Source organism: Peromyscus maniculatus, chromosome 22 (genome assembly GCF_049852395.1).
Source record: "Peromyscus maniculatus bairdii isolate BWxNUB_F1_BW_parent chromosome 22, HU_Pman_BW_mat_3.1, whole genome shotgun sequence".
Classification (NCBI taxonomy): Eukaryota; Metazoa; Chordata; class Mammalia; order Rodentia; family Cricetidae; genus Peromyscus; species Peromyscus maniculatus.
Genome location: NC_134873.1, coordinates 20,006,689 through 20,022,853, shown reverse-complemented (window position 1 = coordinate 20,022,853; position 16,165 = coordinate 20,006,689). Strand labels below are relative to the sequence as shown.

Genomic DNA, 16,165 nt, shown 5'->3' with positions numbered 1-16,165 from the left:
GCTATGGCAGAACCCTAAATTATCAGAATAAGTTCTCTCTCTTATTGTCCTGATCATCATGAGCAGGTGGCCAATGGAAGAACCCTTTCTCAGAGAGGTTACTCAGTAGCCATTCTGCCTTATTAAGAGATGTAGACTCAGAAACAGTGAGAGAGGTGGTCAGAAAATCTCCCGAGTTTGAGGCCATTATAATGCCGAACAATAGCCGATGCCTGAAGATAGACAGTGAGTGTCCATCCAATGCTCTGAATCGTGGCCTATTATTGGGTGACCTTCGCATTGGCTCCCTGCCCCACAGGTCCCATATGATTGGTGAGAACAAGGCAGCTGTCACACATGCAATGCAATCTATATTTTAATAATATTTTATATTTTAATGCACTGAACTCAGGAACTCGACTTCTTTGACAGAAAGTACTTAGCAAGTCCCTCCCCCCCCCCCACAGGAAGAAGCATTACTTTAATTTTTAAAGGTGGCATGACGCTGACGTGGCCTAGGTACAGAGTGGCTGGGGAACTGGTGAGATGGTCCAGTGGGTTTAATTGCCACCAACCCTTATGACCCGAGTTCCATTCCCACCACCCACATGGCGGGAGAGGAGAGCTGACCGCCACAGCTGTCCTCTAACTTCAATGCGCGTGTGGCCCACACACAGGAGTGGCCAGGGCCGACATTCTTGGAATCTCTGGCAGGATGTGTGGGGACTTGGAGGTGAGACTCCAACAGACTCGTGCTGCGAAAAGTCATTAGTGCACTATGGTTTCAAGTCAGTGACCAATGCCTAAAAAAAGGAACGAGCTGGTCAGGTCCTTCCAGTTAGAGATGGTGACTTCTTGAAATGAGAAAAAAAAAATGTTCCCTTAACTCAGTCTTTGTTTTAATCTCCACTCAAGTGTTTTTCAGCCACAAAATACTACTTCTTAAGGATCTAGACTTTCCTTTTAAGGTAATAAAGGTGTCTTTACCAGTTGTCTGATGACTTAGTTTCCTTTTTTTCTTAGATATTCTCCTGAAAGAAACACAGCATGTTAATGATTTCCAAGCAGTGAATTCCATTACAGTGTAGTTCACTCATTTCCAAATAAGCAGTGTTGGCTGACTACCATGTGCTGGACCATGTCATGTCACAAGGATGACAGGCTAGTTAAAACACAGGCCTTGGGGCTGGAGAGATGGCTCAGAGGTTAAGAGCACTGGCTGCTCTTCCAGAGGTCCTGAGTTCAATTCCCAGCAACCATATGGTGGCTCACAACCATCTGTAATGAGATCTGGTGCCCTCTTATGGCCTGCAAGCATACATGCAGGCAGAACACTGTATACATAATAAATAAGTCTCAAAACAAAAAACCACAGGCCTTGTCCTTGTGGAGGTCTGTGTCTACTAGGAGAGCAATACTAGATTTATGCAATCCTCAATTTGATTTCATAGCGGTAGAGATATTTAAGCTGCTCTGGAGAGTGGTTAGTTCTCCACACAGAGAATGAAGGTACACATATCTGTCAATGGAAAATGGGTGGGGGAGGGCTCAGGGAACAGTAGAACCTGCTGCGTGCTCCTTCATTAAAAAAATCGGTTAATAAGAAAAATATGAAAGCTGTGTTTCACTCATCAAAAATTCTACTTGTTTTCTTAACCTAACTGCTGGAAGTCATTCAGTTTGCCTTCCTCTGCTACAGTGATTCTAAACGTCCTGATGCTGTGACCCTTTAATACAGTTCCTCATGCTGTGCTGACCCCCAACCATAACATTATTTCATTGCTACCTCATATCTGTAACTTTGCTAGTTATGAATCATAATGTAAATATCTGTGTTTTCTGATGGTCTTAGGTGACCCCTGTGAAAGGTGGTTTGACCCCCCTAAGGACAGATGGAAATGGTAGGGACCAGGACTGTATTAAGTGTCAGCAGACTTTTAGTCAGGCATGGCGGCACACTCTTGAATTTCCCATTGTTCCCTGAGCTCAACACTTTGTGTTTATGTGAGCCGCCCCTGGATTCTCCAATAAATTCTCCCCTGACTAGTTTGAGTAGGGTCCCACACCTCAGTGGGAGGCAAACTTACCCAACTTCTCTGTGGCTTCCACGCAGACACTAGGATACATGCCTGCAGTGTAAGTGGCCACCAGAAGATACAGATGGGTCTTCACAACCACCACACCAGTATTCTCCTGGATGAAGAAGAAAAGAGAATGCTCTGGCTTTGGTCCGAACCACAAGGCCAGCAGCTACCCCAGACACACACACACACACACACACACACACACACACACACACACACACACACACACACCCCGAGCTGTGCGGTGGTGGCACACGCCTTTAGCCCCAGCACTGGGGAGGCAGAAACAGGTGGATCTCTGTGAGTTCGAGGCCAGCCTGGGCTACAGGGTGAATTCCAGGAAAGGTGCCAAAGCTACACAGAGAAACCCTGTCTTGGAAAACCAAAACAACAACAACAAAAACCCAAAAACAACAATTTCCTGACTTATTTGTATTCATGTATTTGTATTTTAATCTTCCACTCTTTTGAGAAATTCAGTGATGTTTTCTGAAAGGTTTCAGCTTTCCATACTAATATTGCACGTTTTGTGAAGAAAAGTTTCTGGACGAAACATACCATACACTGACTGTGGGGAGGTTGGAATGTTGCAGGTCCAGAGCCTAATCACTATGTATTCTGGGCTATCTTAGCCCCCTAATAACCACTCCTTGTCTACCTCTGTGTCTGATTTGGCATTCTTGTGCCTAACAGGGGTATGAGCTTTGGGAATGTATTTAAACACCCCCACCCGATCCCAGCTTCACTTTATGTGTCTGTGTGTCTGTCCTTTCTTCATTCCTTCGCTGTCCCCAGTCAGGGCTTCAGGACCCAGACATGCAGGTCACAGCACTACAAAGGATGAACTGTATATCAGGAAGAGGTAGCTCAGGTCACAGATTCTACAGGAAATACTTGCAACAGCCAGGATATTGGGCTGAGAATACTTTCGGACAAGAAGTGCTTTTTAATTCTTTACTTCATTCCAGTGCTGGAGACCAAACCCAGAGCTCTGCGCATTCTAGGCAAGTTCTCTACTACTGAGGTCCATCCCCAGGCCTTCTGTGAGTGTTTTCAGACGTGCCTTCCTGGGACCGAAGGCAGTAATGACCTTAGGCTGTTATGTAGAGAGCATCAGGAGGGGTAAAGAAAACTGAAGTAAAATTCTTGAGTTTTTTTACCCATATGTCTTCACATCTTGAATACTCACATTCTTAGCATAAAGAGAAAAGTCATCTGCCCGGACACATTTGTAATCTTTTTCCTTGAAATACAACCCTTCCCTTCGGGTTATCAGTGGGTTTTTGGCAAATCCATTTAGAAGTGTGCGAACATCACTTGGCATTACCTACAGAGGTGAAATAGGCCAGGTCAGAAAAGCATGGCCCTGTAGCTGGAGTGTTTTTCTCCAGCTCCCGCCAATCCCAATGCTTACATTATTTAAACTGTTTGGCCTAATGGCTCAGGCTTCTTGTTATCTAGTTTCTATATTTTAAATTAACCCATTTCTATTCATCTGTACCTTGTCACGTGGCTCGTGGCTTACCCGTACCTTACATCTCACTTTTCATGGTGGCGGCTGGCTGTGTCTCTTCCACTCCACCTTCCTGTTTCCCCAGTTTTCCTCTCTGCTAGTCCCGCCTATACTTCCTGCCTGGCTACTGGCCAGTCAGCTGTTTATTTATCAATCAATCATAGCAACACATTTACAACATAGAGAACATCCCATAGCATGGCCCACTGGCCAGTCAAGTTTGGTTGACTACCTTTTAAAATGGCCTGAAGGCTGGGACTGAATGGTTTTCACTTTTTAAAAATGACTGGAAAAAAGAACAGCTCTTTTTTTGAAGTTCCAATGTTCATAAAGTTGCATTAGAGGATGCCTACTCTTTTAGGCATTATCTACGGCTGCTCTTCCAACTACAGAATTACTGATTGTGACAGAGTATGTGGTCTGGAATCCTAAAGCACCTCCAATGGCTTTTTAGTAGAAAAAGGCTTTTTCTGTTTAAAAGGCATACCTCCAGGAAAGGATTTTCGGAAGAGGATTCCAATAGCATAGGAAATCACCTCAGGAACTGGCAAATGGGGTCACAGGAAATTAAAAAGTTTATGTACAACAAAGAAAACAATTGTCAGAGCAAAGGGACAACGGAACACAAAAAAGCACAAAACAAACGCCAACTACACACTGGCCAAGATGGACACACCAAGGGTTTGTTTTTACTGTGGAATCTTTGTTTAATGATGCAAAGACATGCTACATTTGTTTGATTAAATAAATTAACCTGCAGCCAGGAGGCTGAATCAGCAAGTAGCTGACAGGAAGTGGTATGGAGGAACCAGTGAGCAAGGACTTTTAAGTGGAGGTGGCAGGAAGGACTCTGGGTTTTTTGGAAGACACCAGCAAAGGAGCTACTTGCTATTCAGTCTCTCTGAGCGAGCAGAATTCCACCTCAACCTTGGAATCTTGAGTTCTTTAGAGGGACAGAGATCTAGAAAAGTTCCCTTAGTAGCTTTGAAAGAGTCGGTGCCTGAGGGCACAGAATCCCCTCAGGTTGTGGCCCTTGTTGTGAACTGCTGCTGGTATTAACGGAATTGCAGGGGCTGATCAGGAGAGCCATGGCTTGAGGGGCAGCCATTGTAAATAACTATAAAACAACAACAACAACAACAACAAAAACCCCACAAGGGTATACAAAGAACTGCAACACTCAAACACCCACATCCCCAAATCAGCCAATCAATCAATCAATCAATCAATCAATCAACTGAATAGATGATTCTTGGAAAGACACATAAAAAGGCCAAATACTAAACAAATACTTGAAAAACTAACATTTATCTGCCAGAGAAATGCAAATTAAAACTGCTTTGAGGGGCTGGAAAGATGGCTCAGTAACTAAGAGCACTTTGCGCTCTTCCAAAGGACAGGAGTCCAGTTCCTAACATCCATATCAGGTGGCTCACGACTGCCTACAACTCCAGCTCCCGAGGATTTGAAGCCCTCTTCTAGCCTCCAAGAGCACTGCACTCAGATGCACACATAAACGGATATACACACATATCCATATATAAAAATAAGAGTTCTGGAGAGATGGCTCAGTGGTTAAGAGTATGCAGCTCATGCAGAGGACTCAGATTCAATTCCCAGCACCAACATGGAGAGTTTTCTGAATTCTGAAGGCATTATGTATATATGTGGTGCTTTGAGATTCCACCATAGACCAATCGGAATAAGTATCACTGAGAAAACAAAACCAAATGAAGGCAGGGATGTAGCTCAGTTGGTAGAGTACTTGCTGAGCATGCCCAAGCTCTGGGTTTAGTCCCCAGTACTGCATAGAGCGGGCATGATGCTCCATGAATATGGTCCTCCATGAATATAGTCCTAGCATTGGGAGGTAGAAGCAGGAGGTTCAAGGTCATCTTTGGTTACCTAGCAGGTTACAGGCTAGCCTGGTCTACATGAAACCTTTTTTTTTTTTTAAATGGAAAAGAAAGAAAAAAAAGAAAACAACTACCAATAAATGCTGGCAAGGATGTGGGGAAAGATAAGAGGAACTCTTAGTTGACTGCTGGTGTGAATGTAAACTTGTGCAGCCACCATGGAAATCAGTATGGAAGTTCTTCCCCAAAAAACTATACCTAGAGCAGGGTGGTGGTGGCGGTGGCGGCAGCGGCGGCGGCGGCCCACACCTTTAATCCCAGCACTTGAGAGGCAGAGCCAGGAAGATCTCTGTGAGTTCGAGGCCAGCCTGGTCTACAGAGCGAGATCCAGGACAGGCACCAAAACTACACAGAGAAACCCTGTCTTGAAAAAAATCAAAAAACATCAAACAAACAAACCAACCGCTGCACCTAGAACTACCACGTGACCTAGCTATACCACTCTGGGGAACACAGGATGGAAGGACTTTGAATCCACATAGCCAGCACAGACAGGCAGGTGGACACGCTTGTGGCTGTAGTAGTCACAGTAGCCAGGAAATGGAACCTACCTAGATGCCGGCCAATATATGAATGGATAAAGAAAATGCAGTATACAAACACAATGTAATTTTATGCAGCCATGAAGAAATTGAAACTGCTGGACATGGCGGCGCACGCCTTTCATCCCAGCACTTGGGAGGCAGAAGCAGGAGGATCTTTGTGAGTTCGAGGCCAACCTGGCCTACCTAATGAGGCCCTGTTTCAGGGAGAAAAAAAAGGAAAAGAAAAGTGAAATAATGACATTTGCAGAAAAATAGCTACAGCTGGAATCATTGTGTTAAGGGTTAATAAAACAGACCAGAAAGACAAGCACCACTTTTTTGTTTGTTTGTTTTTTGTTTTTTTCAAGACAGGGTTTCTCTGTGTAGCATTGGAGGCTGCCCTGGAACTCACTCTGTAGACCAGGCTGACCTCGAACTCACAGAGATCCACCTGCCTCTGCCTCCTGAGTGCTGGGACTAAAGGTGTGCACCACCACTGCCCGGCGACCACTTTTTTTAAAAAACCAATTTTTGTTTTTATCTATCTATCTATCTATCTATCTATCTATCTATCTATCTATCTATCTATCTATCTATCTATCTTGTATACAGTGTCATGTCTGCATGTACACCTGCACACCAGAAGAGGGCACCAGATCTCATTACAGATGGTTGTGAGCCACCATGTGGTTGCTGGGAATTGAACTCAGGACCTTTGGAAGAACAGCCACTGCTCTTAACCTCTAAGCTTTCTCTCTGGCTCCCTCCACCCCCCATTTTCTTTTATATATAGAACCTGGATTTATCCTATGTGGATGAGGCTGGAGATACAGCTCGGCAGGTAAGAGTGCTTGCAGAGGACCTAGGTTCAGTTCCCACTGTCCACCTGCCCTGTGGCTACCAACTGTGTATAATTTAAGGATCTGAAGCCCTCTATCGCCCTCTGTAGGTACTGTGTGCACATGGCATGCAGACAGAAATAAAACCAAATCTTTACAACTATGTGTATGTATGTATTCACTTCTGTGTGTGTGTGTGTACAGGTGACAAAATTAGAAAGGGGCTCCTAAGGAGGGAGGGATATCCCTTAAAGAAGGTGGGAAATAGGATAATGGGATACACATAATAAAACAGAAGGAATTGAGAGAGGAAGGGAACCAGCGGAAGCAGGAGAGGGTATAGAGAAGGGCATTGTGGGCAGGAATGAATGAATGAAACTTGGATGGACACAGGAATAGCACGTCTGTTCAGCACCACCAACACAACACAGACTGGAGAATGATTTGTGCCTGGGAGTAGAAAGAGTGCTCCCCTATAAATGTATGGGGGTAAACTGACACTATAGAGGCAATATAGACATATTAAAATCATATCAGAAAAAACAGGCACAAGAAATATATACAACAGACCAAGGAGAGTCTCCCTTGCCCAGACTCCACACTGAGATCACATTGGTTCCTACTGACCCGGACCTGTCCCACCCGTCTACCCATCTGTCTGGACCCGGCCCTGCCCTTTTTTCCCCTAGAGCTGGTCTCAACTCTGAAGCTTTCCCCTCAAACTCGTGATCTGAAGGAGTCTAACTAGTCACCAAAGTTTCACCAGATTCTTTCTCAAAGCTCTAGTTCTGTTAATTTATCGATATCTATTATCAAATATCTACTGACATTTTTGTTTGTTTGTTTGTTTTCGAGACAGGGTTTCTCTGTAGCTTTTTGCCTTTCCTGGAACTCACTTGGTAGCCCAGGCTGGCCTCAAACTCACAGAGATCCGCCTGGCTCTCCCTCCCGAGTGCTGGGATCAAAGGTGTGCGCCACCACTGCCCGGCTCTACTGACATTTCTGCTTCCCTGATTTTCAGGACTTATGAAAACTCTTGAACCCCGCCTCAGTTTCTTAATACTTTATTGCTATTCTGGAACCATACACACACACTTCATATGATTACATGTGTATGCACACGCACGCATTGCTGTGTGATGCAAGAGTAGTTGATATTAGTAATTCAGATGGGAATAAAACAGCCCGTGTTCACCTCAGTCATGGTTACCGAGGAAAGCAGGCGTATCTATCAAGCTGATACCACAGAAACTATTGTACCTTGTGAATTTATCATTACTCAATAAATTCTGACACTGTTGAGACAAACATGTTCATATTTTTTTTTACATAGTTCATTCACAACACATATCTGAAGATGATATGGTAAAAACCAATACTTTGTATGCTAACCTAAAAAGTTAGTTTTTTTTAAGAGTTTTCTTTTTCCCCCTCTTACACTAAATCCTGGTGATGTCACACACAGGCTCCTTTCATGGAGTTTGATGAGGGCCGCACTGTCCACATGCTTCGTCCCTAGTAGGGTATCTAACAGTAAGTTTTGTAAGTGACTCATGCTTCCTCAGCTCTGAACCAGGAACTGTAGTCGAAGCCTCCACGTATGAGTATACAAGGGCCTCTGATACTTCAGTTTTAGTGATCAGTGGGTGTCCTTTAAAACCCTGGAAGAGTGAAAACGGCGTTCATCATCTGGTGTTCACCAATACCCAGGAAAACAAAAATAACAACAACAACAACAACAACAACAACAAAAACTATAAAAAATCAGAGTTCACAGACTGGCTTATGAAGCAGAGTTTGGAAAAAAAAAATCAGAGCCTCAACATTTTTAGGTATCTATGTAATGATTTACATGAGAATTACCTGGGATTTAAAAACACAAGTCCATGCCTATCATCTCAGGTACTCTAGGGGCAGGAAGGTCATACAAGGTCAGAGCCAGAGAGACCCCCGTCTTTTAAAAAAACAAACAAAAAACAAAAAAAACTAAAGTTCTGCGGATGAAATATCAACGGTAGAGCGGGGAGAAAAAAAAAAAAAATCCCCCGTTCACTTCTCAGCCCCGCAAAAACGAACGAGTAAGTAAATAAAAGTAAAATACAGTAAAAACAGAAAAAGGCAACCGGTTATCCAAAGAATCTCAAGAGCACCGATGGAGAAGAGCCGAGTTATGTAAGATAACCCCTTCATTCCTCCTCCTGGGCCAGCATCCACGCTGGGAGAGACAGACACTGGTCCACAGCCCCGGCTCTAAAGCCCACCTTGGCGGCCCCTTAGAGCTCCACTTCCTGCCCGGGAGCCGCCATGTTGGACGGCTCTCGTCGAGCCAACCGCCGCAGGTTGCTCGTTCACCACCGGGAGGCTCGCCCAGCGTCCCTCTGAGAAGTGACGGATGGCGGGAGGGGGCGAGCCGAACCGGACCTAAAGTCCTGGCGGGTGATGGGAGCTACACACCGGGTACCAGGGCAACGGGAGCGTCAAAGCTCCGCCAGGGGCGGGGCGTGGGCGGAGCCTAAGAGGAGACAGGCGCGAAAGCTGATTGGCTGTGACCGCTGCCTGTTAGGGCGAGGCCGGCCCCGCCCCCGCCCCAGGCTGGAGGCCCGCGCGTCTCCGGGTCCGAGTCCGGGTTGCCCACACCCTACCCCCTTCCCCGGCCGTGGCCGAGCGCGCGCGGGGCCGCGTCCAGGAGACGGAAACCCCGAACGTTCGCGCGCGTTCTGAAGCCACACACGGGCTCGAGCTGGGGCCGCGGGCGCACGGGGGTGCCGGAGAGCCGCCAGCCCTGCCCGCCGCCCAGAGGGGGGTCGAGGCCTCGCACCGCCGGGCGGCCCTGCGCACGCACGCGGTCTGCGTCCGAGCGAGCGAGCCGGGGCGCGTTTCGGGGACCGGGGTCCCTCGCGGGCCCTGCTCCCCGGTGAGCGGGCCTGGCTGCCCCTAAGGTCCACCGTGGGCACGGGCTCGGAGGTGTCCCCTTCTCCCTCCCATGCACGGCCTGGGGAAGAAGGGCTCTGGGCCCCTTGGAGCGTGAAGGCCTGAATTTCGGCCAGGATTCCCTTCCTTCCCCAAGAGCCCGGTGGTGCCTCGGTAGCTTCAGGAATTTAGGAAACTGCTAGAAATTAGAATCCTAGAGGCTAGTCGGATGACCACTCGGCTTGACTAGCACCTTAATTAGCCACGAGGGCTCCAAAAGAGCCCGGCCGCGTGGCAACTTGAAACATCGATCGATGGATGGTCAGTTTTCGAAGACTCCTTCCAGTAGGGGCCCACGGTCACGCGGGTTGATTATTAAGCGGAAGAGGAACTTATGGCGAATTGTCATTACAAAATAAATGCTGTTTTAGCTTTTCTAGGGGCACTGTTAACTTGGCGACCTACCACAATGAAAACGGGGAGGAGCCAAGAGGATATGGTAACTGGCATGCTTCCTAGGCGCAAGAGCTCCAAAGAATGGTTGGAACCACAGTCGCTCTCTTTTATGGAGGTATAGTTGTGTGGCTTCTGAGGTCCTTGCTTAGGGAGGTGCCTTGGACTAAGTTTGGGCGGGTTTTTTTTTTTTTTTTTCTATCCTCCTCTATCCCCTTTGCCCTTCTTTGGAGAGCTTCTTAAAGTATAATCACAAGCCATTGATTTTAAATCCTTTTTTAATATAACAAAGCTGTTTAAAAACCTACTTCAACTTTGCTATGTTGTCCTTTTTTCCAGTTTTATTAAGGTATATAATTGGTATGCAATAAATACTTACACTCAAAGTGCATAATTTGGTAAGTTTGGGAATGTGTATGCTCCTGAAGCCATTATTTTGCTTATTCTTAAATTTTTCTTTCTAAGATTTATTATTTATTATGTATACAAGCCAAGTGTTCTGCCCGCATGTATCCCTTCAGGCCAGAAGAGGGCGCCAGATCTCATTACAGATGGTTGTGAGCCACCATGTGGTTGCTGGGAATTGAACTCAGGTCCTCTGGAAGAACAGCCAGTGCTCTTAACCTCTGAGCCATCTCTCCAGCACCTTAAAAAATTTTTTATGCAGTGAAAAATTACATGGTTTTTGTTTTTGATTGTTTGTTTTTTGAGTCAGGGTATCTCTCTGTAGCTCTGACTGTCCTGGAACTTGCTCTGTAGAACAGGCTGGCCTCGAACTCACAGAGATCCACCTGCCTCATCCTCCTGAGTGATGTGGTTAAAGGTGTGTGCCACCATGCCTGACTCTTATGTATTCTTTTTTACCTGGTTTCTTTGACTTAAAATTATCTTTCAGTTCATCCATACTATTGTATGTCTCACTATTCCAGTCCTCTTTTTAGCAACTGCTACTCTATTCAATGGATATATTCTAGTTTGTCCATCTCACTGATGGACGTTTGGGTTGTTTCCAATTTGGAGCAATTAAAAGCTCTTCTAGCCAAGTGGCACCTGTCTTTAATCCCAGCACTCAGGAGGCAGGCAGGCGGATCTCTGAGTTCAAGGCCAGACTGAGCTACAAAGAGAGTGCTAGGCCAACCAGGGCTGTTACACAGAGAAACCCTGTCTCAAGAAAAAAAAAAAAATCAAAACCAAAAACAAAAATAAACAAATAGATAGATAAATAAATAAAGCACGCTCTCCTAAGCAGTCACATTCATGGATTATATGGACATGTTTTAATTTTTCTTGGGTAACATTTAGTTGTGCGGTAAATTAACATTTTAAGGAGCTTTCAAACTGTTTTCCAAAGTTGTTACTTTACATTCCCACTGGCAGGGTATAATAAGAGTTTTTTCATGTTCTAGGCAACATTTGGTATAGTCTTAAGTTTTATTGTATAGTTAAAGGACTTAATTCGTTTTTAAGGCATCTTTGCTTGCTATTTGTGTGTCTTCTTTGGTAAAGTTTGTTCAAATATTTTGTCCTTTTTTAAAATTAGGTTCTTTAGTATTGAAATTTTAATAGTGAGATATAATTTATAAAACATAACTACTTTAGAGTGTACAATTCAGTATCCTTTTAGTCAGTTCACAAGACTGTAACTGCTACCATGCTCTTAATTCTAGAATCTTTTCATCATTCCTAAAAAGAAATGATTTCCTCTGGCAATTGCTCCTCATTCTCTTTGCCCCTAGTTATAGGTAACAGTAATCTGCTTTCTATTTCTGTGGAGTTGCCTATCCTAAGGCATTTATACAAATGAGTCATATGATATATGGTCATTTGTGACTGGCTTCTTTCTTTCACTTGGAATAATATTTTCAAAGTTCATCCATTGCCTGGCGGCGGTGGCACATGCCATTATCCCAGCAATTGGGAGGCAGAGACAGGTGGATCTCTGTGAGTTTGAGGTCAGCCTGGTCTAACAGAGTGAGTTCCAGGACAGGCTCCAAAACTACAGAGAAACCCTGTCTCGAAAAAACCAAAAAAAAAAAGCTTGAATTATTTTCGGGAAAAGAATTTAAGTACACCGAGCTCTTTTGTCTGTCTACTTCATTCCTCTGGGATAATATTCCATCTATACAGTTTCGCTTCTGCTCTCATGTCCAGCTCCTTTCTTGCCTGATTATCTGCTGTCCCCTCTAAGTTCTATCTTAATTCTCTCATCTTAGTTCTACCCCATCTTGGTCTTTCTCATCTTTTTTTTTTGGTTTTTCGAGACAGGGTTTCTCTGTGCAGTTTTGCGCCTTTCCTGGAACTCACAGTCACCGATTGTTGTTTATGTCATCTTAAACCTTCTGTTAAACTCATGGAAATCTGTCTCTTTTTAAAGTGTAGGAACTGGATTTTCCCACCATTTTTTTTTTTTTTTTTGGTTTGTTTGTTTGTTTCTCTGTAGCTTTGGAGCCTATCCTGGACTAGCTCTGTAGACCAGGCTGGCCTCGAACTCACAGAGATCCACCTGCCTCTGCCTCCTGAGTGCTGGGATTACAAGTGTGCACCCCCACCACCCGGCTCTTTTCTTGTTTCTGTTTGCTTGCTAAGTCTGTCCGTTCATTGTTAGTATATTTTTAGCCATTCCAACATCATCCCCCCCCACCCCACCTCTGCTTTTTTACTTTTAGTTAGGACCTCACTGTATTGTGTAGCCTGGCCTTCAACTCTTTGTCTTCCTGCTTCCTGCTCCTAAGTACCTGTGATAAGTGGAATTAGGGCTAATTCCATGTACCATGCCCACACCCCCAAAGGCTTTATATTTCAGTTACAATATATGGGTGGTCCTAGTTCTGCTGATTTTTTTTCTTAACTATGGGCCACATTTTCCTTTTCCTCTATGTCTATTTTAAGGCATTATAAATGATACATTATAGAGGACCTTGATTCTTTTATGTCACTGAAATATTAAACTTAAGAGACAGTTAATTTTGCTGAATTCAGGCTCCAAATTTTGTCCACCAGTTGGCAGCAGGTGGAGCCACTCTGCTTTTCTTAAGCTTTGGTTGGGCTGCATAGAGCCCTGTCCACAAGTTCAAGTGCTTACCAGAGATTTGGCCAGTTCATTTGTGGAATTTGTGGCACCCTTTCTATGGATCCCTTAGAGACGTCTCCTCTCATCTCTTAATGGTTGGGCCTGAGGATGTGGTTCATTGGCAGAGCACTTGCCTGGCATGCACAAGGCTTAATCTCCAGCACTTGGGGGAAAACGTCTTCCATAGTTGGCCAGGAGTTTTGCCTTTTAAATTCTTCAGCCAGTGACACCACGTGCATGTGAGTTTTACCTCCTTTAGCTCTGGTTGAAACTAGTTGGTCAGCCGGGCGGTGGTGGCGGCACACGCCTTTAATCCCAGCACTTGGGAGGCAGAGGCAGGTGGATCTCTGTGAGTTCGAGGCCAGCCTGGTCTCCAAAGCGAGTTCCAGGAAAGGCACAGAGCTACACAGAGAAACCCTGTCTTGAAAAACCAAAAAAAGAAAAAAGAAAAAAAAAAAAAAAAGAAAGAAAGAAACTAGTTGGTCATAAGGGATAGGGCTGCTGTGTGGGCAGTTTGGCCACTTTCCAGTGTCTTCAGATTGCTGTTTTTTTGTTTTGTTTTGTTGTTGTTGTTTTGTTTGTATTTTAATATGGAGCTAGAACATTAATCCATTACTCATCTTAGTTAAGGACAGCAGTCTTGTCAGAATCAGCAACCCTCTGTGCAGAAGGAGGAAAGAAAATGATATTTGAAACCAAGGGTATTGGTTCACACATGCAATCCTTGCATTTGGGAGGTTGAGGCAGGAGGATCGACCACAAGTCTAAGACTCCTGGGCAAGTTTTGGGCCAGGCTGGAATACATAGCCAGACCCTGTTCCCCCCAAACTAGTAGACACACATTTGAGTTTGAATTGTGGTTCAGTTGGGCGTGGTGGCTCAGACTTTAATCCCAGTACTCAGGAGTCTGAGGCAAGCATATCTCTGAATTTGAGGACAGTCTGGTCTACATAGTGAGCTTTAGGACAGCCAAGACTATATAGTAAAGCTCTGTCTCAAAAACAAACAACACCCCCACCCAAAACCCACAAAAAACAAACAACAAAAAGCTCACCAAACCCACACAAAAACACGTAAACTTATTTGGTAGTTGTAAGGTCTTCATTAATGATAAATGTATTTATTTCAATTGTATTTATGTCCCTACTGCCTTTGAGAAAAAATGTTTCAGTCTATCAAGCAACTGGTCGATTGTCATGGAAAATTAATTAAAGGAACACACAACGGGCTGGGTTTGTGGCACAGGCCTGTAATCCCAGCGCTTGGGAGGCTGAGACAATGAATGGATGGGCACTAATTGAGGTCAGCCGGGGCTATATAATGAATCCTGGCCAACCTGGGCTATACATTCTAAGATCATGTCTTAGAACAGTGTAGGAAGACTTTAAGAGCAGATGCCTCTTATATTTTATAAAGATCCAGCCATCTATTTGATTATTGATTATACTTTTTTATTTCATATATATTTGTAAGTTTGTGGATTAAAAATATAATCCATGATTCATTTTATCCACAGTCTTTATATTTTAGTTTTTTTTAATTTTAATTCCTTCCTTCCTTCCTTCCTTCCTTCCTTCCTTCCTTCCTTCCTTCCTTCCTTTTCTCTCTCTCTCTCTCTCTCTCTCTCTCTCTCTCTCTCTCTCTCTCTCTCTTTCTGTTTCTTTGAGACAAAGTTTCTCTGTATAACAGCCCTGGCTGTCCTGGAACTTTCTACAAAGGCTGGTCTCAAATTCACAGAGATCCTCCTGCCTCTGTCTCCTGAGTGCTAGGATTAAAGATGTGCGCCACCATGCCCGGCTCTACATTTTAGTTTTTAAAAAGCAATTTTCAAAGACAAATCAATAGGTGAATTCATTATAAAAGAGTGAGAATAGGAACAGGAAATGGAATGCCGCCCTTTCTTAGACCGTGTGTTGTTTTCCTTTGGTGGCTTTTTTCTAGGTATGGGTTTGCCTAAGGTGGTGCTGGACAGGCATAATCTTACATAAGACTTACAGAGAGGTTAGTCTGTCAAATGTAGGCCTGTGCATGTCTGTCTTAACCCAGAAAGGTAAAAACATTTTACCAGATGTGGGAAAAGATGATTCTGACTACGACAAGACTCTGGGCAAGTCATTTGACTGTCCTGGGACTCAAAATGCCTGTGAGATTAATTATTTCCTGCTGTAACCAAGAACAGAAAGATCAAAATAGTTTTTGAAAAAGTGCTTAGTGATACAGAAAAATAGGATTTACAGAGAATGCTTCAGGGATATGCCTTTCACATAAAAATAGAATAAGCACAGATAATGCTAATGATTTTTCAAGATTTGATTTTTGGAATAATTCTGTTCTTTTAGGCTTTAGCTAAAGAAGATACTGATGCAGCTGTTCAGTCAATATTATATAGAGAAAATTATGTAATGAAGGTAAGAATTGACTACAAAATGCCTCTTAAATAATTTTTTTACATTTTCAATGTAGTATTTACTTAACAACTGTGAGTAAGACTCAAAGTTTTAGATAATACTGGAAATAGAATTAGAAACACTCATTAGCCATTGGGATTAAGTGGCACACATCACTGAGAGTGTTTTAATGACTGCCAGTTTCCTGTGCTTTGAGGGACTTCCGTCAACACTGTACAGGTGAGTATACCTGCCCACACACATACATGCACACCACACATGCACACACATAAAATAACTTCTAGTATGAGTTCACTTTTAACATATACAATGTTGCTATATTGTCTCTCCTCCCACTGTGTGGTATATTTGATTTATTTTCCTTAAGTAAAACTTTTTTTTTTTTTTTGAGACAGGGTTTCTCTGTGTAGTCGTGGCTATCCTGGAACTAGGTCTGTAGACTAGGCTGGCCTCGAACTCACAGAGATCC

At 44.0% G+C, this 16,165-nt stretch overlaps 2 protein-coding genes across 10 annotated transcripts in view; one reads left to right on the top strand and one right to left on the bottom strand.

The window, feature by feature from the left end:
- Positions 1 to 342: 342 nt before the first annotated feature.
- On the bottom strand, positions 343 to 9,507 carry Pfn4 (profilin family member 4). 4 transcript variants are annotated; one of them, XR_013047270.1, is made up of 6 exons: positions 9,117 to 9,350; positions 8,294 to 8,516; positions 3,253 to 3,390; positions 2,067 to 2,172; positions 867 to 1,010; positions 343 to 782 (listed from the first exon to the last, which is right to left on the bottom strand). XR_013047270.1 is itself a non-coding variant. In XM_076559373.1 (6 exons), exons 2-5 carry the CDS (start codon positions 8,408 to 8,410, stop codon positions 982 to 984), a joined length of 390 nt encoding a protein of 129 aa, XP_076415488.1. In that variant the 5' UTR covers positions 8,411 to 8,516; positions 8,719 to 9,501; the 3' UTR covers positions 343 to 782; positions 967 to 981. The 4 variants fall into 4 exon arrangements, 3 of the variants coding, with proteins under 3 accessions (XP_076415488.1, XP_042122850.1, XP_015855477.1); XM_076559373.1 differs by having other exon boundaries at positions 967 to 1,010; positions 8,719 to 9,501; XM_042266916.2 differs by having other exon boundaries at positions 967 to 1,010; positions 9,117 to 9,354.
- Positions 9,507 to 16,165, top strand: part of LOC102904769 (protein FAM228B) — a 25,352-nt gene continuing 18,693 nt past the window's right edge. The window contains exons 1-3 of one of the 6 annotated variants that reach the window (XM_015999988.3): positions 9,507 to 9,769; positions 10,197 to 10,336; positions 15,628 to 15,696. In XM_015999988.3, coding sequence (XP_015855474.1) covers positions 10,235 to 10,336; positions 15,628 to 15,696 — 171 coding nt within the window. In that variant the 5' untranslated portion in view covers positions 9,507 to 9,769; positions 10,197 to 10,234. Of the gene's footprint in view, positions 9,770 to 9,790; positions 10,087 to 10,196; positions 10,337 to 10,557; positions 10,617 to 15,627; positions 15,697 to 16,165 lie in introns of those variants that run through there. The other 5 variants (XM_076559367.1, XM_042266913.2, XM_076559366.1 and 2 more) reach the window with 5 other exon arrangements.

Bases quoted from the DNA above. Each gene is read 5' to 3' on its own strand.
- Pfn4 (XM_015999991.3), bottom strand. From the start codon at position 8,410: ATGAGTCACTTACAAAACTTACTGTTAGATACCCTACTAGGGACGAAG. The intron at 3,391-8,293 runs GTAAGAGGGGGA...TCACCTCTGTAG, and splicing joins TGACATCACCAGGATTTAGT to GTAATGCCAAGTGATGTTCG. The intron at 2,173-3,252 runs GTGAGTATTCAA...TTCTTCATCCAG, and splicing joins TTTCTCTTTATGCTAAGAAT to GAGAATACTGGTGTGGTGGT.